The 26,207-nt window shown below is 38.0% G+C and overlaps 1 protein-coding gene across 2 annotated transcripts in view; it reads left to right on the top strand.

Annotated features, from left to right (window-relative positions):
* Positions 1 to 26,207, top strand: part of osbpl10a (oxysterol binding protein-like 10a) — an 89,089-nt gene that overhangs the window by 38,013 nt on the left and 24,869 nt on the right. For both annotated transcript variants that reach the window (XM_088010362.1, XM_088010361.1), the window contains exons 6-7: positions 12,142 to 12,382; positions 20,383 to 20,513. In XM_088010362.1, coding sequence (XP_087866488.1) covers positions 12,142 to 12,382; positions 20,383 to 20,513 — 372 coding nt within the window. The remainder of the gene's footprint in view (positions 1 to 12,141; positions 12,383 to 20,382; positions 20,514 to 26,207) is intronic.

Here is a 26,207-nt window from a genome sequence, read left to right as displayed (position 1 = left end):
GCGCCCTTTGCGTCTGGTTTAAGTCTATGTCTATGTGGAGTGTTGGACGGGCTGGACGCTTCAAAGGCTCAAAACGCTCCAAACGGTTCAAATCACGCCTCGCTAGATGCTCGAAACGAGCCACAACGGTTCTGGACGCGCCTCCAAATGGACTTTGCATGTAAACCAGACGCGCCTGACGCTCTGATCTGAACGCACCATAAGCCTGTGGGTTAAACGGTCAAATCTAGTTGAAGTGCTTGCCGAAAGACTAGAAATGAATCAGACATTGTTGCTTCACCTCCTCTGGATGTCTGACACACCACCTGAACATGGGAATCTCCTCCAATCAATTATGCCTCATGTTATTTAGCATAATTTAAAAAATAGGTCCTCTGTTTTAGTGGGCCATGCACATTATGCACGTGTGGTCTGTATTTGTGTGGTTTAGGTTTGTGCTAGTTTTTCGCGACATGCACATGATGCGCGTTGGAGATGTGGTTGTGCTCTTTTGGGTCAGGTGCAGTGATAGTGTTGTGCTGCCCTCCGATAAGATCCTGCAGGCGCCCCTGGTTGAGGAATTACTTAAGTGTGTATCTGTTTTGATCACGTATGTCTATGAATATTTGCACCACATGCCTGAAAAGTTGCTGCTTTACAAAGAAACTGGACGTATTTGTAGACACAGCACATATTTATTGTTTTGGACCGAGCTTGACGCATTGATCTTTAATCATTAAGCATATGATGTAATGATGACAAAACAATGCCATACAACATGCTGTTTTAATACCACCAATCCCTGTATTCAGCTGTTCATGAGGTCGGCTGCAGGCATTTGTCCAACTGTAAAAAATTTTCCAGACTCCAGTTTTAAAATGGAATAAACTCTATTCCGTCCTCTAATGTTCTGTGTAAAGTGTGACAACCGGACTGACGACTTCTAACCATTTTTTTCTGATTATTTTCCACCAAATCTTTATGACCGCTCATTTAATAGCCAGCAATCAGTAGCCAGATTGCAGCGTATGGTAGACCCGACAACTTGTCCTTCAGGTGAGCGGAGATCATGGCCGCCCCACCTCAAAAATGAATCCGGCGCCGCTGCAATAGAGACACTACAGTAATTCAGCAGGCTATGAAATGAGCTGGTTAAAACAGACTTAATCTCATTTTTATGCAGACTTTACATTCTTTACTCCACCAACATTGTTGCTAAGGCAGAAAAATCTATGCAATCATCCCGAATCTTTGGATGTTTTTATCTGAGGTCTAGTTTTTCAGTCTGGATCTCAGGCAGCTGTATTTATGTGGACTTTCTGGATTAACTTTCTGTTCCACTATGAACATTTTAAAACAAAAACATCCACCCATTCTCACACATAAAAAAAATAAATTTTTGGATTTCCTGTTCAAACTCTGCAATAAGAGTTTAAAAAATGTAGTTTAAGAAAAGGACACAATGATATACAGGCATGAAGAAAAAAATGCACTCATTTTAATTCTAGGGTTTAAAGTTTCATATGTCTGCATATTCTACTTATATTAAACAAATGTGTTCAAAACGACAACAGTTTGTGTTACGCAAAAATAGAAAGTGTGTGTGTGAAAAACTGAGAACATTCTCGCTACTTTTATCAGATCTGCCAAGGACAGTAGCAGTCAGACTCTGTTGATAAAATGCAAATGATTAATTAAAAATGAGCAATGTGACCACCTCTCTAAAACAGAGCCCTAGATGCGTGCCTGCGTGTGTGTGTGTGTGTGTGTGTGTTGACACCCTGCCAGGCTGTAAAGACATCAGGTCTGATCTCAGAGAAGTAACTTCTACCGTCTGTCTATTTTGAAATGTTAAAAGAACATTTCTGAACAGTTTGAAGCCCATTACTCTACAGTGAGGGATCGTTTATAAATTTATTTAACGTCGCTGCTTCTCTTCCAGGAAGTGAATTTTCCAGAAAGTACTCCATGAGGTCCAGAAATCTCAAAATCAATCTGAAAATCTGGGCTGTAATGACGAGGGGTTGACATTCAACCATAATTTGTCTAATTAGTCACAAAGCGAAACTTCAAATTCAAATTAATGTTGCTAATGCAGGCATTAAACATCATTGGACCTACTTAGTTTTTGCTTTTAGTATTTTTCACATAGAGCTTCTCAGATGGTGGAAGAGTACACATTTTTGTTTTTGTTCACTTGATTTTGCTCTGCGTTGTTCAGCTTGTAGGACACGTCTGTATTTTTCTATTACAAACTATGAGACTATAAATTTAACTGATTACCTTCATAAATGTCTCTCCGTTTACCTCTTCCCCGTCTTCTTTTCATTTTTGTCTTCCTCTCATGCTGAGAAAGTCTGACATATGAGAAGATGAGAACAGAACGAATTAGGATGTGTTCTTTAGGAAGTGAGATAAGAGTACCGAAGTGAAGCCACGTTGTTATTAGAGAGCAGATTCCCTCTACCCTGGTGTGAATGGCATTTCCTGCTTTGTTCAGAGTTTTGGCAGCTGGTCCTTTCCTCCATGAGATCAGATGACACCTGGTAATGCTTTAATTTTATATTAGACTATTAGGGTCTTGGTTCAGAGTTCAGTAGTTAAAGTACGTTTTTTCTCTGATCTTTGAAAATACTTTTTAGGTAAATTCATTGGTGTTTTATGTACAGCCACAAGTTGATGATGAAGAGCGACATCGCTGTTGAAATGCCAAACTTGAGCTTCGTCCGAACCACAATAGACAAAAGTAGTAATGACGAAATCCTCAGCTGGAGTTTAAGTTTACAAACTGTAGATTTATGTGGCTGTTTAATTTGGGTGTCTTTTATCTGCTTTGATAAAAGATTATATTTTTTGCCCTTTAAGGTGACATTTATCTTAAAACTATAAACTGGAGGCTTATAGTTGTGTTAATGAAATCCACTCGATCATGGTTCACATCTAACACTGTGGTGCAATAAAAACAAGATATTTTCACTTTTTGTGAGAATCTCATTATTTACTAATCCGAGGTGACAATGATGTTTTCCCCAGATTATCCCTGAATGCATGAAATATTCAGTCTTTTTCCATTTTATTGTCTTTTGCACCATTTTAGAGGATAAGTGCAAACATTTGAAAGCCTCACAGAAGTTGGAGTTTTTCATTAAATTGAGCAAAGTTGGAGCTTTGAATCCTCATCAATTTTCTCTGCGTCCGTCGTCGGACCCGTCGGTTCCGGCTGCTGATGAATCTTTGGTCGCGCTGACGAGTCGTTCTTCCTTTTCTGCTTATCTTCTGGGAGGAGATTGTTTTTCTCTGTCACTTCTTAATGAGCTGTCTTGAGTCAGTTTGAGGTGATTAATTGCGATACGTTGTTTGGTTTTATGAAGTGAAAATGATGACACATTCGTAAATAAACCAAAAAAACTTTTTTTTCCTTCTATTTTGTGCTTTCAGCCTATTGTTTGGAGACTCAGTGTGCTTTTTGGATTGTCACCAGGCTGTTGAATAACAGCGATAAGATGACTGAGCAGTCAGGAAGGAAGGGAAAACCTGGACAACAGGCTTTTTAATGTGACGTACTTGTGGAGATGTATTGAACCTGAATGGAAAGAGTTAAATTCCCACAAGATATTTTTTGACATCTTGTTCTCGTTGAGCTTTAAATCGTAAACTTACCATGTAGTTGTGCGTAATATCTGTGAGGTTCTTCAAACTAATTTGATCTGAAAGATGTTGCTTATGCATGCTTAGGAATATTTTTTGTTTAAAAAAAGGTCAGTGCTGTGATTCCTGAAGAAACGGTGTCGTATTGTCCTAATATTTAAACAGTGAGACTTTCTTGTGATCTTTTAAAGTGGTCCTCGTCAGTAATGCTCCAGCCTTTCTGTAATTTGCATTTTTCTGAGGATTTGTTCCTATTCTTTTTATCTACCTCAATTATGAATAATTCAGTCATGAAAACACTCCTATCTGAATAGATCAACAGAGCTGACTACAGTTCACAAAGAGCCAAGTTTTAAAAGGCCTCTTTGGTCTCTTTCTGGCTCCCCGTCTGTCGCAAAGATGTATTTCTGTGCCAAACACAAACAAACATCGCATATTTTAGCAACAGCGAGATGATTGTCAAGGATCTATCAGGCATTTAGAGGACTTGTTCCCTTTGTACCGACATGACTTTTTGGTTTAATTGGTGAGTTTCTTTTTAGTTTTTTTTACGCCAACACTTATGCTTTGGTTCTTTTTATCTTCAGTCATGGTCAAGTACAAATGATGGGAAACTAATGAGCAAAAACCTTGTGAGAGTAATACTATCTGGCTTGTCTAAAGAAAGAGCCGTTTTACTAAGACACAATAAATATGTTTTATTTTTATGTTTTCTCTTACGATTGGGGGACTGCTAACGTTGTCCTTCCCAGGCACAAGTCAGTTTCTTGTAACAGGATCTGATGGATGTTTCTTACTGCTAAAGGAGAGTTTTCCTCTCCACTGTCGCCTCATGCATGCTCTGTTGGTGTAAAGTCAGCAACACAATGCATATGATTGTTTACCGTCTCTACATTCTCATGCGGGAGGAATAAATGCTGGAAGTCAATGACTCAGTGAATCTGCTGAGTTTCCTTAGATAGAAAACTTCTCAAACTAATTTGAATAATGGATTGAAATAACATTTTGTGTGAAGTGCCTTGAGATGATATGATGGGAATTGGAGCTATAAATAAACTAAACTGAGCTGAAAAAGGGGGAAAAGGAGCTTCAGGTGTAAAAAGTTACAGCTTTTCATCACTGCCATCTTTTATATCTTGGTGTTTTTGCAGGTGCAAGCAAAGTTTTTAGCCTGACACAGTCAAAAACTGTTATCTACAGATATCAGACCATCTTCTTCTGGTTTCATGCAGGAACAACGTGGCTTTGTTTGATCCGAACAGAATCAGGCATTGTACTAGAGGAAAAGAGACAACTCTGTAGGGTCCGTACACCTTCACTGTTGCCTTTTGATTGAAGAACAACACAACTAGATAAAGTCTACTTATAAGTCTTTTAAAGAATCGTTTATTTCAAGCAAATTGACATTTTTTGGCTTCTTTTGCTGGCTGAGTGGAAGTTATTAATCTTCTGCAGCTCCAACTTGTTCTGCTTAAAATATCTCGCCTAAATGATTCACTAAATGACAGAAAGGGAGCAACTAGTGATCAACACGAGTGGAGAACGCGTCCAAGTTCTCAAGAGCGGATAGTTTTAATAAACGGCATGCAGAACGTGTAATCGCCAAGCAAGACGAGCTCTGCTTTGGTTTGCTGGGCTCCTCCGAAGACAGACGAAACGTGGCTCTGTGTGATTTATGTTCTCTCTGTTTTGGTTCAGAAGAACTGGGTCGCCGCTCACTGTGACCTGATTCAACTCCGCCGTCATTTGACTTCCTCTCTCCCTACCTCCTACTCCTCCTCCTCGTCATTCGGGTTTTTTTCTTCCTCTGTTCTTACAAGGCCAATAAACTTTCCTGACAAGTTTAACAGGATCAGTGGAGCCTTTATGCATTGATCTATGCAGAGCTGTGCTCAGTGGAGACCAGAAAGCGGTGGTTAGTTGGTCATGCAGTGGATTTGTGGTCTTATCAGCAGCATCACAAATGTGTTTTGTATCCTATTTTGTGGCTGATAATATCTTGAAACAACACGTTGCTGTTGAATGTTTGTGTTTATCGCAGCTGCAAATGAAGACTGAGGTAATTGCCAGACCTTGCGTAAATGTTTGTTCTGGCTGGTTTGGTTACAAGTCAGTCGCTTTAAGCATTTAGAGCTGACTTTACATGCATTCAGAGTAGTTGTATCCATTATCAGCTCTCTATGCAAACAAATGATGTAGCCCCATCCAGTGGACTATCAGACCTGCTGATTTTTTTTTAAAACTTTTACTGTGAAATACAATATCATGTTTTGTTATTTAGGTTTTAGAAAATCCTGTATTTTTGGGGGGTCTCATGGTGGATGTATTCATTGTTTTAATTCATAAATTTAGCTTATTAGTAAGTTTAACAACAAAAATTGAGCAGAAGAAACCAACAGCAGATTTTAACCAAAGCTCTCCACACCAAAGCAGTGCAGAAACGACTTGGTTTGACCGCAAAAAAGAAGCTTAAAAACCTACTTTGTTGGTTTTAAACAGCATTGTAGGGGGTTGTTTCTGTAGTTGGCAAGCCTGATGGTCATATAATAATCCAGTATAGCAAGTCAACTGGTCATATAATCATACTGTTTGGAAACCTGATTGTTATGTATATTTTCAGACTTCATATTTAAGAATAATTGATATTATTATAATTTGGTAATGACTTGTGACTTGTGCAAGTTTAGCATTGTCTTTATTCAGAATTTTCATAAATTAAGTAAACAGTCCACTAATGCTTATTTTCTTAATATAACTTTCAGTTTAATACATTAAACTACATAATTTTTCCACTTTATAAGTAAGAGGATGACACTTGGCAGCATTTTAAATCAGGATTTAAATAAGAATTAAATTCAAGAACCTTAGAAATAATGAATACATTTTTTTTCTACATCATTCTTGGATACATTTCTCCTAATTCTTATTTAATAAATATATGTATAACTTTGTAATCTGATCAGACACAGTCATATTAAAGGTTTGACTATTAGAGGGTCAGGCAATCATGATATCATGAATCTTTTCAAACAAAATTATCCAAGATTGCATCTCGATGGCCATACTTAAGTTTTATTATTATTTTGTTTTCTGTTTTTGCTTTTTATCTGTTCAAAATAAATAAATAAAGTACCTCAGGGTGGAGGTCCAGTTGGGGTTTAAAATTTTAAACCTGATGATCACTGTGGTGCTAAAACCTCTGGAAGAAGCATCGACGTAGCAACGCATCAGAGCGGCCTGCTGTTGAGTGTTGAAGACTCTGTCATGCTGTCACCTTCCATCCGTCTGTCTCCCCGCTCGATGCGAGATGCTGGAAGTCGGATCACATGACCGTCTCTCCACAGCCAGCTTGACGGGAAGTCGTCCAATACTTCAACCCTCGCTCCACCGCAGCAGAGACAGATGATTGGATCTCTTCTATTTCTGGAAACATCAGCAGCCTTGTTGGCTCCAGAGAGTGCTGCGTTTGTGAAAAGTGTTTGGAAAAGCAGCGGGATCTGCCTTTGCTGTGAACTCGTTCAGTCTGAGCAAGTCACAATCTCAGTTTTAGGTCTGGACAATAAAACTGTGAATATTTTAGCCCTCGTAGACCCACTTCATATTTCTAACCAATCTGACTTTTCCCTCTTAAGAAAAATTCAAAATTAATCTGTTGAACGTCTTTTCATCACGCAGTTCATTCATGCCGTTAAAGGTGACTTATTATGCTTCCTTGAACAGATTACGATTGGTTTATAAGGTATACAAAACATGTTACATTTTTTGCACAAAATCATTCTTAGATAGAGATTTTAGTCTTCAGTTCTGCTTTTTTTTAGTTTCTTTGAGAATTAGATGTTTTAAGGCCTCCAAATAAGCTGCTGCTGGTCACGACCCCCAACTCCATGTTTACACTTGCACAATAAAATGGCTGCAAACATATGTGCAGTTATACAACAGTACATCTTTGAGAAGCAGATGTAGAACCTCCTGCAGAACAAACAAGAATGCAGGAGGTGGTTTCTGTAGGGTAAGGCAACAAAAAATACTTGTCTTTTCCAGTAGCCATTGTGCAGCGCACACATTGGTAAAACCAGCTGGTCAAACTGGTTGACATCCTGAAACTCAGCTTGGGTTGCTAGGTGACGGGCAGTGCCTGCTTATTTCTGACATTGCATTCTGAAGGTTTTTGAAACGGGTCATTTTCCAGAAACTAAAAAGTATTAACTCACAGCCAAAAAAATTACTGGGTCTTTTCTTTTTAAGTAGTAGTTGAGACACAAATGGAAATACAAGACTGTTAAAAATTAGGAATTTTACATAATATGTTACTTTTAATGTTATTTTCTTAGTCAAGAACAGAGAAATGTATTCTTTTATTTACAGGGTGGCAGAAATTAATGACTCTCCTGTTCTCCATTTAGATTCTGCATTATGTATTCCTTCTGTCTTTCTGAAGCCTTAGTTATGTTGATCTGTATTTCCTGTTCCTTTTTATCAATTTTATTTAACACTTCATCTGCTCCTCCATCCATCCATCCATTTTCTTCCACTTATCCGGGGTCGGGTTGCGGGGGCAGCAGCTTCAGAAGGGAGGCCCAGACTTCCCTCTCCCCAGCCACTTCTTCCAGCTCCTCCAAGGGAACCCCAAGGCGTTCCCAGGCCGCTCCTAAATTTGCTTATTGTCTTTTTGCACTTGGCTCCTTTCAGCACTGCCACCTACTTTCTCATGCTTTGTTATATCCTTATTTAAAATCTCCTGCATCTCCAATTTATTTTCCCTCCCTCTTCAAATATTTTATGTACATGCTATATTTTTGTCTCCCTTGGCTCAGAGCTTAATAATAATAATCCTTTTTTTCCCCAGCTATGTGTAAAACTGTCATGTTTTGCTTGCATCAAGAAAAGTGGCTTAATTTTACTGAGCACTATGAAACCCAGTGAGCTGTGTTATATCAGAGCACGGTTTGTTTTCCCCTGCATTTCTTATTGTTGCATAGCAACAAATTTGTTCTCCAACTTGCATTGCCACACACTAATGACCCTTTCAGTGAGTAATGGACCTTAAGGCAGGTTCTGATTTACTGCATTATTAGTGTCACATAGATTCAATTACACTTCTGAATGTTTTTTTTTTTAATTTTGCATCCCTTTTTCTGCTCCATTTTTGCCGCTCTCAGAAACCTTAAATATTTTCATTCTAGAGTACATCTTTTTGTAATAAAGCACTCCTCTATTGGGGTGAGTCATTACTTTTCCAAAGGGACTACAAGAGAAATTTAGGGTTTAATTTAGAGGGAGATTTATAATGAGATCACAGCGTTTGCTTTGTTTAATCAACTTAATGCAGAATGGCAGCATCACTGCACATTGATAACCAACAACAACAGGCTGCAAGATTTTGGTTGCTTACTGTCAATTTAATAAAAGAGGATCTTTTAACATTCTCTGAAAATGTAAATGTTTGGACAATCTCTGCCTGAAAACATTAAAATCGGATGAGGTAGTAAAAAAAAAAAAACGTATTCGCATACATGTCCTTTAAATTAATGAAAAGCTTTTTTTTTCTCTGGGACTTGAACAGCTGTGCGATCTGTTGCAGGATCATGTGTGTTCCTGAGGTTTGTGTGGGGAAACAAGTGTTTGTGAAGCCATACAATATTAATGAACAGAACATTTCCGAACCGATAAACAACCCAGATTTATTATCCCTGAGAGAAGCTGATTACCTGTGAGCGAGACGCAGCGTTGCCTCCTTCCCTCTGTGATGCATGTAGACTCTGATAAGTGAGTCAGACTGGAATAATTCTCCCAGGGAGAAATCTCCGTTTCTGGAGAAAGTTTTCTGCTCAGAAAAGTTTTGTTTGGTTCTTTTTTTAGCGCCGTCGTCTCACAGCCGTTTCTTCTTGGGGAAGACTTGCTGCCTGCAGCTAAGATGGAGACGATGTCACTGGATTTATTGCTCAGTTGTGTCACCGCCTGCACAATACTAACACTACGGATGTTGGAAAAAAGAAACTGTGACATTTGTCTTTATTGTATGCGCTTAGGTTTTTTTTTTTTGTAGGTCTCTTTTATTATTTAGTAGTTATTTTACATTTAACCTTCCTCACTGAACAACATGACAACCTAAACCGGTATTTTTTCTGTCTTTAATTATTCATCTTTCACAGATTCTTTTTATCTCAATCCAGCGTTCTTCCCTCAATCTTTAGTTATGAGGTGAATTCAGGCAAGGCAACCAGACTCGTTAAATTTCGCCCAAAGCCAATGAGCCGACTGTCTCTGAGTAACATGACCTCTGTAGGATGTTTTTAAGCCCTTTTCCTGCAGTTTTTTAGATGAGAGAAAATTTTATTTTTAGTTTTTTTGTGTTTCTAGTGGCCGTTATTCATTAGTAGCTGAACAGGAAGAAGGGCAGAGAGAAGGGTTAGTCCAGAGGTCGCGCTAGACTTCTTTTTGCTGTCTGTCATTTTGACTAACGATGTCAAAACAAATCCTGTCTTTTTCTATTTTTACCCATCTAATTGCATTTCATTTTAATTTTCAGCAAACTGAACAGATCATCCACATTGTGTCTTCATCAAGCTGAATACATTTAACTTTTTCACTACAGTGATGAAATTATAGGCTTTATATTTTTGAATCAACAGTTTACATATTCCTTTTCAACAACTAGTCAGATTACTTCATTTAAAGTCTCCCATTCTAGTGTAATTGATCATATTCAAAAGAAAAATTTAAAATTTAAAAAAATGTATATAGCACATTTTCAGTAGCAAGGCGGTTCAAAGTGCTTTACATGAATTAAAATGAAATACAAACATGATAAACCAAAGGAAAGAGCAAAAAGAAAAAAACTAAAGTATAAAATTACATGTTGGTTCCCCATATTTAATAAGAATAAGAATTTAATTTTTTAAAATCTAATTTCTGTCTCTTTGACTTTAAAACTTTGAACACCGCTGCACTTAAAAGTCTTTGGGAGACCCACAGCCAGCTCTTCGGTTTGGAAGTGCATGCTTCACTAACCAGAAATGAAACTGAGCTGTTCAAATCAAACATTCATAAAATTCACATGGAAGGAGGAAATGTTTTGGAACTGCACACCAGCTGTTAAAAATCAAACAAAAGACACCGCTAGAGAGCAGATTCAGTAATATTTCACAAGTTTCCCAGAGATGTTGTCGCCTTAGCCTTGCTCAGTTCTATAATGACAGGACAGAAAAACGTTGGAGACCGTGCACAGTGATTGTGACTTGCAGCTGTGAGACTCCAGGAGTGAGTCTGATGAACAAAGCTAACACACACATGCACACCAGAGGACAATACACGGACCGTTGCTGTGAGGAAATGCTTGCGGGAGACAATCGACCAGTCAAAGATGAGACCACCCCCTTGCTGCTCCATTATAGCACCATCTGATGTGACAACCAAAGATCATTTTGTCCGAAACGTCATAGTCAAACTGATGTGAAACTAGACGCACATTTTTGTATTTGCTGTGTGTTTAATGAAAATCAGATGAACAGCAGCAGGGGGTAAAAACACGCAGCGGCTCCCGGCTTTGCTGGTGAGGCTGTAGCCCACTCTGTCCTGAGTGAAGAAAAATTTCCATTTAGATTGGAATTCATTATCGGCTTTAACATTAGCCCTCCAAAATGAATTAAAAAAAAAGATTCTTTTGTTTTTTAACATTCAAACCGCTTTTATTCGCAGGATTTGATGACACATCTCATCACAATGAAACTCCTCTCCAACTACTGATTACATCTACAATTCATGAGTCAGCAGTGGAGACATGCATTAAAGCCGTAACTAATTTTGTTTTGTTTCTCATCGTCAGCAAACGCCTTCAATAACCAAAATGTGACCTCTAAGGGCTACAATGGAAGAAACAAACACTCACAGAGCAAGTCGGACATAATTGGTTTTATCGTTCAGGAAAAGCTGTGCACAGTGAAATCTGGGAGATTGTTTTGAAATAAACTGCTTGGTTATTGTGAACCGTTGTGGCTGTGTGTGTTTTTATCGATGGTCTGTTGCAAAGAGGAGCTATAAAGCAACATTAATGGTTACCGATTTCAGGAAGATGATGCAAGTGTAAATGTTCACTGAAAGAGGGAACAGCTGAGCTCTGAGAGGATGGGATGTTTGAGGTCAAAGGTTATCTGATCAGACAACAGATTGGACATCTAAACTGCCGTAAATTCAAACGTGAGGAATTTAGGTGTTTTTGGACAATCAAAAACACCTGATGGTCACTCAAAGCTTGCATGAATATATTTATCATTGAAAAATGAGCAACTTGAGATGGATATTTGTGTTTTTATTTCCTCTCATCTAAAGTTATTCACTTGTACATGCAGTGGCTTTACTTGCTCCAGTTAAGACTTTTAACTGGAACAAATAAAATGGTTCAACATGCTGTTCCAAAGAGCCAACAATAAATTATATTACATAAACAAGATGGTTACATGAGACAAGAAAATGCAGGGGTAACACCTAAACATTATACTCGATGTTCTGTTTCAGGTGATGTCCCAAGCAGAGGGCCAACAGAAGAACCTTGTCCACTCCATCGACTCCCTGCCCACCAAAGGCCCGCTCTCCTGCCTGGACCAGGACCTGCTGCTGCTCAAAGCCACGTCGGCCGCCACGCTCAGCTGCCTGGGAGAGTGCCTGAACATCCTGCAGCAGACGACTCAGAGCCACAGCAGCCAAGCGCCGCCGCCTCAGTCCCACGCCTCCCAGCGTAGCCGGGGAACCCCCTCTGGTGAGTCCGCCACGGGACCCATTCCGGTACCGTTACTGGAGCCGCCCACCGCATCCCGCTTATCGTTTCGGTCTTCACCGCCTGAGCCCAGCTACGGCGGCAAAGCCGAGCTGCGGCAGCTAGACTGTGGCGCGTGTCCATGCCTGATGGGTACGATGAACTTAAACCTTTGCAGTAAATGCTGTTGATTGTCGTACTTATGTGTTTGTACCATTTCTGTTTGTTGTGTTCTGTCCGTGTCTGTCATGTTTTGTTTGTGTTTTTTGTTTCGTCAGTGTCGTCATTCTCATTGAAATGCCAAAAACTCTTCAAGTGGTGCAAAGTTCAAGCATGAAAGAGTGTGTATGGAAGGGTTGATCCCCTTTCAGCATGTCAAACTGCATGTCGGGAGAGAGAAATGGCCTTCTGTGAACGGGTACACTTGAAATAAAAGTTTACGCACTTTTAAATCTCCTTAAAGGATTAAATCCTTGCCAAAACAATCCACTCTGGTGCCTCAAATGTCAGCGCTCCGCCATGTTCAACCCGCTCTGTGCCTGGTCTAATAAAGATGTTTTGAATCATCTGAAGCTTGAGGGTGCTTCTATTTGGCAATAATAATAAAAAATAAATATCTGGCAGGACTTCTTTAAAGTGGAGTGTCCAGTTAATCAGCTGCTGTGGACTAATCCTGTTTTCCCCAAGTAAAGATGCACATTTATAATCCAGTTATGGTGTTCAGAACAAAACCCATAATTTATTTTTTTCTTAGTAAAAAGGATTGGGTTGCATGATGATCTCCTGAATTGCTTCGGAGTAACACTTAAATTTGTTTGGTGCTTCAGTTTCACATTTCAGAGGAAATGGTTTTACAGTTCACCTTCATAAACTGATTATTGGCTTTGATGCAATATCCATTTTGGGCTTTTATGTATTTGAAGTTCTTCTTCCAGTGTGAAACAATCAGACAACAAGCAACTCTGACTTTTAAAAATAACTATTTGGTGCATAGGTTGGAATTTATTGGTTGATTTATTGGTTCATCAAAAAGTCCAATCTGTGGATATTTAAACACTTTTTGGGATAATTGGTGTTTATTTAAACTGGTTGCTTTCCTGGTGCAGACAGAAGCTAAAAATGGTTCGCAATTCGGTTTGAAAGTTGCCAGTGTTTAATGTCATCCAACCAGAAGCTCGTAGACGAAAATTGACTTCTTGTCAATTTCGACTGGATGAAAATGTTTGAATGAAAAGTAATCGCAATATTTTAACGAAGCATTTTCCATTTGATCTTATCAAATAAGGCAAAAACAACTGATATTTTCATATTAAGGATCTAATTGAATTGTTGTGAATCTAAGATGTTCATCCAACCAAAGTGGAAACGGTGAAGTTTCCACAGCAATTCTTTTTCTGAATCCTCAAACCAGAAAGTTGTTCACGTTTGTCTCTGACCTGTAAGAAGGTAATCTTGCATCTGTGTTTAGGAGGTGGGGAAACGTTCCCACCCTGAATCTGCCCTTCCTCACCATCTCCTGGTCTTCTTTTTGCGCCAGCCGTTGCCGTGCCCTGCAGGGGGTTGTGTGGAGTGGGACCGCCGGGCCGCAAGTACAAACCTCTTTCTTCCTTCCGCTGCCTTGCTGATGAGTCCCGAGGGGGTCCGGCTGCGCCCCATTTTCGGCATGTACCCTCCACACCTCAGTGAAGAGTACCTTGTTAGGATCCTCAATTTTGCGAGTTGATCGCGGTGGCGTGCTTCACCAGCATGGGCTGCATCCCGACTTCATGCAGCTGATGGCGGGAGTTGCAAGAGAGGCGAATGGTTCACGCAGGAAAGCATTCCCAAGCATGAGGTTGCACTGAGTTTGGCTGGCACGTTGGTTCCTCAGATCACCTGTTGCTCCTTCAACCAACAGATCAACCCATTGGAGTCGGCTCTAGTCGTGTCAAAGAGTAGAGAACTAAATTTGCACAAAAAAAAAAGAAATAGAAATAAACCTGCCAGTCAAAAAGCAGAGAGCAGATCTTAAGGTAAAGCAGTGGAGGATCTTCGCTGCTCCCTCTAGCTCTTTCGGATCGCTCCGGTTTCCCTTCTGCCAATGCTGAAAAGAGCTTGATGCGACGCCCTCCCCCCACTCCCACCAGCACACAGAGCATTTTCCTTTAAGGAAATGACAATCCATAAAGGAAACCTATTTTACTTTGCAAACCTGTCCCTGTTGCAACCTGACAAACTCAAGGGAGAATTTGTCTAACTAAAATCATTTCCTAGGAAAGTAACTTTGTAGTTACAGGATTATGTACTCTGACCTGCAATCACTGGCCAGAAATGGAAGTTAAAATCAATTGGAGAGATTTAGTGCATGACAATTTTATTGCATTGTTTGATTTGTTAGGCTTTTTGTCCACTTGCATGCCTCTATCCAACAATAACATTGGATAGCTCCTGCTCATCAATTAATCTGGTGCTTCATGGTGACTTACAAACATCCCAGTCAAGATGTTTATCCCTGATTCCAATTAGACTGATTAAAAATCGGAAACTGACCACGTTCCAGCAACAATGCATTAAGCTCACAAGACTGAGACTAAACTTGAGCTAAACTTAAGAGGAAACCAAATTTCAGCATGTTTTTGTTTTCACAAGTGAAGGTTTTATAAATCACTAACTGCTTTTAAAGAGAATTCCTGTCAATGATTTGTTAATATATTACAGGTTTTTAACACTTATATGGTACTGCTGGTTCTGAGCAAACATTTAACAGGAGAGGAATCAATATAGACTCAAAAGACACCTACAGGATTTATGGAAATAGTTGAAAAATCTAGAATTTAGTTTTATATTTTGTTCAATTTAGGTATGGAGAATATTTTTTAAAATTGTCCTTTGGAAAATCTTCCCTTTTTTATACAATAAACTCTCATAATGCTTAATAAATTAGGGGTGTTTTTCCTTTAATTATATTTAAATGACACACTTCAGTTTTGATTTGTCATATCTCAACTTGATTTTAATATTTTATATCATCAGTATTTAGTTTGTTGACTAACTACAATGTTTGCAGTCTAAACGACTCTAGGCAAATCTTTTCAGTTTGACCTGGACCTGTGGCTCTTAAACTGGGCCTAAATGCCAAACAAAACCCTGCTGCGTTCTGGTTCTTTATAAAATGGTACAAAACTCTTCTCTGCTGCGTGTTTTCAGATGTTTTCCTGCTGCCACACACTTGACTTTAAAAACAGAAAAAGGTGATTGACGGCTTCTGCAGCACTCCAATGCACGCCGAGGAGAAAACGTAATCATCTGAAGTAGATGTGCTGGAGCAGAGTCACGTCTCAAACATGAAGGATGGTGGGAGCAGGGATGAGAACCGCAGCTTCAGAGAATCTGCGTCTAGTACAGCAGACTTGTTTACAAGTTCAAGAGTCCTGTATTTTGAATTAAAAAAGATTTGAGAAGAGAATTGGAAAATCAGAACCGAATTTCAGCTTCATTTGTTTTGATGATTTGGGAAACCTACAGATCATGAGTGCAAATGAGCATTTAACCAGCTAAAGGTTAATATTTTATATTCAAAGATCCAGGATGAATCTGAGTGTAGGAAAAGATTAAAAATGCATATGAATCCTAATCATTCAATGTAGCATAAAACTATTTGTGCCCATGTTGGCAAAATGCAACAAGCCAGATAAACATCATTGACCCTTCAGGTGAACTCCATTAAAACTTCCTGGTTGTTCCACCAAATATTGGTTTCTGAACTCTTCCTGAGTTAAAACATTAGTTTTGTTGTTTCTAAATGAACATTAACTTGTTTTCTTTGCATTATTTGAGGCCTGAAGGCTCGGCATCTAAAGAGTAAAATCAGAGAAACTGATCATTTTAAGTGGTCTTTTCATTTTTTCCAGAGCTGTATGTTTTTTTTTTTATGTTTGTCTTAAGCAGATGTAATGTGGAAGACCTAACAAAATATAGATTTATTACAACTTTTGATTGAGTTATTAAACTAAAAGTAATTATTGTAATTGTTTTCAATTCAGTTTATTATTGTGGCAGCTCACAACAAATGCCATTTCAAGGTATGTGACTGGAAAATCAATGTTTTGTTCTCATCTTTGCGTCACTGGGAGACGATGGCTGTAGTTAGCTAATTCATTTCATAGTCCTGAGAGCCTATAGCTTCGGGTTGTTTTAATTGTAACTTACTGCTTTCTGTGCATTCCTAATGTTTGTTAGAAAACGGCTGCAGCTCATCTGGTAGCTACCGATGGCGATCAGTTTAGCAACAACAGAAAATGCACAATAAATAGAAACGTTTGTGTCCAATTTGTTTCTAAAATAGTATTTCACCCTAAAAGTATCTCAGAATTAATTTCACATTCATATACATAATTATGGAATATAAACCTCTCACTATACCTGTACCTAGAAGTCTGTCATAAAAAGCTAACTTCTATCAACTATCAGCATCTTTAAAACTCCAAATATCATAAATAACCTTTTTTTTAATAAAAATGACATCTTGAACTCTTTAACTTTTCACTCATCTTCTTGCGCAGCTTTCTGTTAGCGCCTTACTTTGACCTGACAGCAGATTCACTATCTTCTTCACACTTTTCAGTTCAGCTGACGGACGCAGGCTGACCGGCGTGTCAACACCGTTTGGTTTGCACTGATGGGCATCAGGACAGGGACCGCATCGTGCATCACACCTTTCACACCATTTAAGTGAATGATGTGGACAAGAGAAGGAATTTCAAATAAAATAAATCCTGCGATGTGGCCGCAAAACTTTAAAATTAGAAATATTTAGATTATGTTTAAGTCAAATGTGGATTCAAGTGTCTTAAATGGATCGTTGTGGATTCTGTTTCATGCAGAAGACACTAAATAATTATGTTTTAACCAAGACAAATGAATTTAGATGAGAGTTTTGGGTTCGCTCTACGATGGCTGGATACTAATTACACAGCAGAGTGTCTGTGATCTAACTTTTGTCACTACATTTACTAATTTTTTCAGTCCAATACAAAAACGCTTGCCTTTTCTACTTGTTACGCTAATAACAAGTAGAAAATATTAACGATATCAGATCAGCCTGTCAGATTATCCAGCAAATGCAGTGAAACAGAACAAACATAAAATAATTATTCAGATTACACCAACATCCGTTTCATGACTACGAATTAAAGTTTTAACATCTGCCTTTATGTTCACTAAAGAGTCAACTCTTTGACAGCTTTTAACCTCCAGTGGTTTAAGAGTGTAAGGATTAAATTTTAAACCCATTTTTCAGCGTTTATAGGGAGAGTTCATTAAATGCAATTTAAAAAAAACCTTTAAAATGGAGACTTTTTGTTTGTCTTTATAGGTCTGGCTGCTGGTGATGCTCTAAAAATGCAATTTTAGACCCTCTTGAACATGATGGTCTTCTTTTTCTCCAGATCTCAGTCCAGTTGAGCTGAACGCTCAATATGCAGCAGGGGTGGGATGCTAAAAACCTTTGAAAAGCATTTATGAAGAATTGAGGCAGTTTTGAATCCTGAAATTGCTTCAAAACCCTAAAAAGAGCTATTAAAGCTAGCTAGTGAAGTATCTTGTAAGTTTGTAAAATTTTCCATTTTGTTTGGTTTGGTGCCAGATTTCTTACCCTCGTGTGCAAGTTTATTCCACCCAAAAATGGAATAAAAACAATCATAATCTCTTCAAAATGTGTTTTATTCTACCAAGAAATAAAGCAAATAGTGCATCAACAATACAGAGAGCTACTTTATGGTCCCAGAACTGCTCCACTGATGCAGAACCACAGAGAAAATGTCATTTAAATGTACCATATCGACCACATCTGGGAGTCCTTAAACAGAACAGACACACTTAGTGAGCATGTGCACCGTGTGCTTACAACACACAGCAAACAATTATTTCTGAAATTCAAGATGCATCAGACAGACGGTGCTGCTGCGGTGCGGCTGACCCAAAAGTAGATGAATACCAGCATGTGAGAGACACATGAAGGTAGGAAAAATCATCTTGAACAGATAGCAGTGTTAAAAAAATAAATGTGCAACAAAACAGCAAAAATCTAAAACACAAAAAGAAAAAAAGTTATCTTTTGTGCTTTGCATAGCCTCGTTTCTGTTTTTCTTTTTCAAACACAGACCTCATGTTTGGGTTTACATGGTTGCCTTTTATTAATAGTGTTTATACAGGCTTCTTTGTTTCCATTCCATGACATTTAAAAGGTCACCACATTTTTTTAAATCCCATTTGCTTCAGAGCAAATACGTTCTGCTGCGCCTGCTGTGCACGGCTGCTTCTAGAGGCGTTCGATGAAGCCTTTTCCTTACTTGCAAGGTTTTCCAACACGATTACCAAACCGCTGCCTTTTCATCTCAGACTTCACATTTTTTTCCAGAAGGATCCTGACATAATTCCCAACATAAATGCATCATCTACTCTTAAATATTTCCACATTTTGTTACAGTTCTAGTCACACGTTACCTCCAGAATGAATAACAAAGCCTTGCAAAAGAACTTTTTCACGTTTAGTTATGTTACAAACAATACTACTGTATTTACAAAAAAATCTCTGAAAAATGTGGTGTGCATTTATTTTTAATTTAACTGAGTCACTACTGCTTTGCTTTACTCATAAGAACTCAAAGTTTTGCTCATAATCTTCACAAAGCAGCTCAAACTCAGTCAGATTAGTTCTGAACAGCAACATTTTCAAGTTCTGCCCCAGATTCTCAATTTGTTTTGGATATGGACTTTGACTAGGCCATTGTAGCACATAAAAAGGGTCTTATGGATGCTGTGTTTACCTCCATACATCCTCTCTTCTTTTGATTGTTTTCCTTGTCCGGAAACACATCCCAGACTTGTAAGTTTTCAGGTGAGCCACCCTTGTTTCAGTTTGAGACAGAGCTCTGTGAGGATATTTTATAATCTAAACCTTTATTATTATTATTATTATTATTATTCTTTTGTGTTTATTTCAACTTGCTCTTCATGATGCTAATTGTTTACAGATGTTTTTAATCTAAGAAACCTCTGAACAGCTGAATTTATAGTGAAATTAAATTACAAACAGCTGGACTCTGTTTAATAGTTACTTGACATGTAAAAGGAGTTTACTGGATTAGAATTTATTTGGTAATGTCAAAGTAATAGGAACGAGATATATGTATGCATAACCCTGTTGCAATTAATCAGTTAATCATGTGATGAATTAAAATGAACACTTTGATTTCCATTTGGACAATTATAGATCTCTACTTTTGGTTGTGTGTGGTTTTATTTCTTTATTTTTGGTTGTGTTTTATATCTTCAAGTTCCAGTATTAAGTATACAAAATTAACATTTGTTGATCTTTGATAGGGTGGTCTTGCATTATTATCCCATTAAGTTACTTTAAAATTGTCAAAACAACAATATTATCGTTTATTGCAACAATAACTAGGACAATTAATTGTCCAGAAAGATGATTATTGTGACAGGCCTTCATTATGCAGACTACGTTGTTTTAGATTTTTGTTTGTAAACTAGATGAAAAATAATTTGTCCTTTCTCTCTTTGCTTCATTTTCATGCATCAAATATCCATAAAGTTGTTAGTTTTGGTTGTACTGTGAAAAAGTTCAAAAGATGTACTTTTGCAAGGCGCCGTTTCATTATTGCTGGACTGAAGTCAAGTTTGTTGAGTCATAGTAACGGGTATGACTCGACAGTCATAGTGGATATGCCACCCAGTCAGTCTAATATCAGAAATGAAACAAACAATTTTGCACATAATTTCCTGGTGTCTGAGCTCCATCAGTCATCTCACACCTTTTAATCCTGAATGTCAGATGCAAACGGAAGATAGCGTTATGAGTTTTCTCCGTTGTCTCTTATGATTCCATCAGTGCAAAGCCAGCCGTGAATTTCTGTCCTGCCTTTGTGATTCAGTAGCTCGACAGCAGGGTCTGATGCTGCTTTTCCGGGTTTTTCTTCCTTTTTTTGTTTTCCTTTTTGATGCAGATGGTGTTCCTGTGTGGACTGTACCAAAGTCGCCCTCAGGCGAGCAGCTGAAGAACGGAGGTCTGACTCCTCTACAATCAACCGAGCGCTCCCCGGCCCTCAGGAAAAGGAGTCTGTCCCCTGGTGCTGAGGTGAGAGTCACGATGTCCCACTTTCACTTTCTCACCTCTGGATTCAGTCTGTCATCTTGGTTTGGCGCGTATTGTCTAAAACTGCTGCCATATTACCTTCTGTGAAAACAGTTGTTAAAGGAAATCATTTTTCAGTCATTTTTGAAATTTAAATTGGGGAAAACATCTCATCTGGAGGTTTTTATGAATGTCTTTGTTGTGCTAGCTTGCCCTGTTGAAGTTTAATAGTTGGAGAGAGGAAACACATCTGTTTTTTGACAGTAAGTAAATGCTTTTTGGTGTCTAGAAAACGAGTTGCTTCAAAAACCTCCTGAATATTGAGTCACTGTCGACAGATGCACTCTGCTGTAACCTAGCAACACCAGCCAGACCCAGGCCTGTTACTTAGTAACCTAAGCAGAGGTCCAGCACATTTGCACAGCTGGTTTTACTGCTGTATTCTCTGTACAATGGCTGCTGGAAAAGACAAGTGTTTTGTTGTTGACTTACCATTCAGATACCACTTGCTGCATTCTTGTTGGCTGTGCAGGAGGTTTCACTTCTACTTTTCAAAGATGTAATAATGGTGTATGTGTTTGCAGCCATTTTCATGTGCGAGTGTAAACATTGAGTTGGGAGGGGGCGTGGCCAGCAGCACTTTGTTTGGATTTAAAGTGACAAGACGCCTTAAAACAGCTCATTCTGAAAGGATCTCAATTATCTAAGAATGAGTTTGTGCAAGAAATGTAATGAACATGTTTTGTATAGACCATAGACATATTCTAACCTGTTCAAGGAAGCATGACAGGTCACCTTTAAAAGTTGTTGCTTGCATTTAATGTTTTGTCCATATTTATATAGGAAGGCTATTTAAGTTTAAAAAGCCGGAGTCTTTGGCTTTCTAAGATTTTTTTTTTTACAGAAATCATAACATAAAAACTACTTTTAAGATTTAAAATGTTCCAGTTGAACAAATCTGACAGTGTTAAGGAGGAAAGGATTTCTTTCCATCTCTTGTGGCTATGGTTGAAGCCCAGTGAGAGAAGAACTCATCTGCTGTGGAGGTTTTAGCAGAGCAGCTGTCAGAGAAGTGGGTCACACAGTATAGAGGTGGGACTGAACTGATCCCAGGAGGTCCTCACACGTTCCTCCCTCACTGTCTGCTGCAGAAATGGGCTGTCACAGTCTGGACCACCCTGGGTCACAATCAGAAAACAGTGACAGGTGACGGTGGCCTGTTGAAAGCTGGATGTCCTCCTTTTGCTTCACAACCATCCACATGCAAAAATAACATCTTTAAAAGTCGGTTTTACACATTTATGCCTGATCATGCTTATGTTAATCCACTGACTCCTATTTTCCTCTGTAAATGTTTAGTTTAGTCAGTGATTGATGTGCTGAAAAATCCTGTTGTGATTTACAGTTTCGATGCGACATAATTTAGTATTTTTAATAATTTAATATTGTCTCTGTAATCTGGCTTTAATTTGCAGGATATGAGCACATCCTTTAAAAGTCTTAAATTCATGTATCTAAAATTAAGGCATTAAAATGTCTTAAATCCATTTTTAAAAAAAAGTAAGTTGGCCTTACATAGGTTGATCACAGGTCTTAAATTTGCGGTCGTAGGACTATTTAAGCTCATAATCTATGTAATTTATTTTTTCAGGCAAATCTTTGAGATGCAGACATCTTCATTGTGTTTGAGGCAGTTAGCACTTTTGCTAACTATGGCTGATAATATACCCTCGCTAGCTATCTGTTTTGCGTCTGTTTGGTAACCAGTTTGCTAGACAGCGTTTGTCTTTACCAGTGGCTCACTTTTGTTGCTAACTCATACGATGCTACATTTACTCTGTACAAAAAATCTTGGCACTATTACTTTAGGAAATATATTATTTTTCTTTGATACATCTCTGTTGTGATGCAGGTCTTAAATTTAAATCGGAATGGTTTTAAAATTATCTTAAAACAATCTTAAAATTGTAGTGAAGCCTTGATTTAATTGTGTTGATGTTTTTGCTTTTTTTGTGATGCTTTTATTAGTAAAGGGTTTGTTTTTATAATCAAGTTTATTTACAAATATTGCAAAAACACAAACCCCAAATTTCCTCATCTTTTTTTTCAAATAGGGAACAACATTCTTGTTAAACAGAAGACTTAGATGTGACAATTCAAGTCACTGAAATAAATGAGATGACTCTTACAGACACTTGGCCAAGAGCCACTGGCTATCAGCATTTTTCAGACTTCAGAGAGGAAATTTGTTGCCTCACTCAAGCAGAAAATTAATGAATGCCGACCAGAACCTGGTCTATTGTTGCTCCTAATTCGACAACCACCTGTGCTGAGTGGCAAATTAGTTGTTGTTTAGCATAACTGAAATCGCCGTCTCGTTTCAGCTACAAACTCTAATTGGTGCAGAAATCACATTTAATAGATTAATGTTTATATGATGATTTAACTGAAGAATAAAAAGCTTTTCAAGCCAGCCTGCTCCTCTCAGCCTGGTGTGAAAATATAATTGCCTCCCTTGTTGAATCGTGAATTTCTTGTGACTAACCACGTTCTTTGGTTCAGTTTAATAAGCTGCATTCATGACTGATTTCAAGTCAAGGAATCCCTTAAATAGAACCTGTTTGACGACCGGCTCGTCACGTCCTGAAGAACTTCATGAAGAAGTGAGGAACAAAATGACGCTACTAAAACTTTGAAAAAAAATATTCTGTGGACATAAAATGAACGCATCATTTCAGAACAAGAAAATCTTACTAGCAGAGGTTTGTTAGATTTTTCCAACCCTCAGATTTAACTTTATTGTCCTGCTGAAAAACCAATCTAAAATACACCTGTGAGTTGGTCACCTCTGAATGGCTCACAAAGCAGTAGTGGTCTAGTTAAAGTCTGGACCCCAGCTGTTGCTGCCAAGGTTTTTGCTCAAAGGTTTTTCCTTGAATAAATAAAAACATCTGATAAATACAGTTTGCATTTACTCTGGTTGTCTTTTTGGTTTGATAATCTGAAACATTAAAAGTGTGTAAGTTTCCCAAAGGATAAATGTTTTTTTCATGACACTTTACAGCCTACATAAAGTATATTCAATGCATGACTATATTTTATTAATCCCAGAGGAAAATTCCCATGAAGAAAGATATTTAACTTTTTTTCTTGACATGAGATAAAGATTTATGTCCGACAAGTCGGCATTTTGCTGCTAGGTTGCTCTGAACGTCCCCTTGGTCAAATGTTACACTTCATCCATTAATTGTCAAAAGCCTGATGGATGCTGTTGTCAGATGTGCCGACACTCATTTCAGTCTAACTGCAAAATAAATGAGATAAGAGACGGAGGAACATTTAATCCTCGCTGTGGGATGGAAATCTGCGTTACCACTGAAAACAGATAATCTGAACCCACAGCAAGGATCAAACACGGAGCAACATTATCTTCATTTTGTGATCAATTTCTGTTGACGTCTGAGAGAAAACCCCCCAAAAAACAAAAGAGATGAAAGAACAGTTCATGTCGGTGAATGGATTCATCTATAGATGTAAAGAATGTTTAATTTATCAGGTTTCAGACATTATATGCTTTTACAGATTTTCTAAAACAGTTTATTAGATTTATGAGTTAATGATTAAAGTGTTATTAGGAAAATTCGCATTAAATATCTAAGACTTGTCTTAATCGCAGTTCAAACCCATATTTATTCCCACAGAAGTATTCTGAAATTGAGCTACAAATTAGGTTATTAATATTTTTGATAATATTTCAAGCGATTATTTTTCTTTCTTCTGTGATGGAAGAAATGTTTTTTTTAGTGACAAGTGTAGATAAAGTTTAAATCTTAGATTCATCAGATTGTTTTTGTTATTTATTAACACATGAAGTCATAGAGCTGAAGGTTAATGGATTCTCTTCTCTCTCTTTTTTTTTTTTTTTTTTTTTTACCATAACTGTAACTAAATTTACGTCATGGCTTTTCCCATTACTGTCAGGAAAAATGACCCTGAGATGAGCGAGGAGCATTGCAGACATTACTCCACCTTGACACGGATGTTTAACTTTCAAAGTGGGATTTTTTTTTTAGCCATCACCCATATGAATAGCTGATGTCCAGTGCGAGTTATTTGAAGCTTAGCCCGGTGTGACGGGGACAGAAAGGAGAGATGAGAGCAAACTTTCTCCTGCTGCAACTTAATTCATCAAGATGATGATGATGATTCGATAAAAACGAGGAGAGTCCAGAGTTCTGGAGTGATTTATTTAAAGTTTGCTGCACAAATACGGAGAAGTAAGTTTGCCATCTTGTGGTGATGAAAAATAACGCAGATGAAATAAAAACCTGAATTTTCTGAGCGTTTTATGAACGCTGTAACTGCAAACAATAAAATTAAACATGTAATTGTTGAATTCTTATGAAATTTCTTGCATAACTCCCTTGTCTGCTCATAGTGCAACTGGGTGACAATCTTCCCTGTCTGTCAGTAAAGCTTTTATCCTGTAATCTAATGAGCAGGCACGGCGTCAAGGCCTAAAGTGCATTACCTCAGAATAATGAAGGTTTCCTGTTTGAATTATGTAGCACTGCTGTGGCTTTTCATATTCAGTCTAAGTATGCAGCCAGCGGAAAGGCAGATCAGGGCTGCTGCGTGACTGTGGAGAAAATGGAGAGAAAATTGCTGCCCCTTGCAGAAATCTGCTGGCTCTATGCATGAGCAACAGCACCAGTGCATTTACTTACCATATATTCAGGCTGTCTTTCCATAGTTATGAGCTGATTTAGTGCAGCACATATAAACATTCTCAGTCACCTTCATTGACATTGATAAACGGACTGCACACCTTTCATTTTCTTAAAAATCTACCCTAAAGTCTACAGTTTAAGGTGGAATTAGCTATACGAATGGAAAAAAAGACAATATGAGGATAGATTAGAGTTAACACGCAGCAGCAGGAGCTAACATGAGACACAGCTAATGTGTAATATAATATTTTATAATTATTTTAGAATCCCCTGATGAATTTCTCTATTTTTTTCTGTCACCAGCAGGGGGCAGCAAAGTAACCCCTGCCCTTTTGTTTTGTCTATTTCTGCTTCATGTTTCAGTAAATGAGATAAAAGACTAATAAAAACTTAAATTGTAGTGCATAGAGATATTTTTAGATACGTTTTTAGCGACATCAGACTAGAAGTTCAACATCTGAATGTGGCATTCATGAGTCACTTTGCTCTTTTGTCCTTCCTTTGTTTAGCCTTAAATCAAACACCTTTCTGTTTAATACTTTTCCAGATGATATTTTTCCCTTCTAGTCACATAACTCAGAAAAAAGTTAATGTTTTAATCATTGAAAGCACAAAAACGCTGAAAACATTTCCATCAAGGTGAAGGCAGAAATGTTAGTCACTGCAGAAGTCCAAACTTACTTTGTTCTTGGCTTCTAATTTAATGTTTATATAATTCAGGAGGTTTCATTATATGCTTTAAAGTTATTCTTTAGATTAGAATCAAAAATGTGTGTTACTGGTTGTCATCCAGATATGATTATTGACAGACTTTTGTTAAATTATGTGCAGTAGTGTTAGTGCTTTCTTTTCACTTTCAGGCATTTTTTTTTAACTTGTGCTGGTCATTTTACTGTTTTGAACTCTTGCAATACAGATGCTGGGATCAGACTGTAGAGTGGTTGCTAATTCCTGGAAACCAGCCAAT

The sequence above is a fragment of the Poecilia mexicana genome, unplaced genomic scaffold (genome assembly GCF_051168715.1).
Source record: "Poecilia mexicana isolate PSO_F unplaced genomic scaffold, ASM5116871v1 scaffold_11, whole genome shotgun sequence".
Taxonomy (NCBI): Eukaryota; Metazoa; Chordata; class Actinopteri; order Cyprinodontiformes; family Poeciliidae; genus Poecilia; species Poecilia mexicana.
Note: the sequence above shows the minus strand (reverse complement) of the source record. Positions and strands in the feature narration are given on the sequence as shown.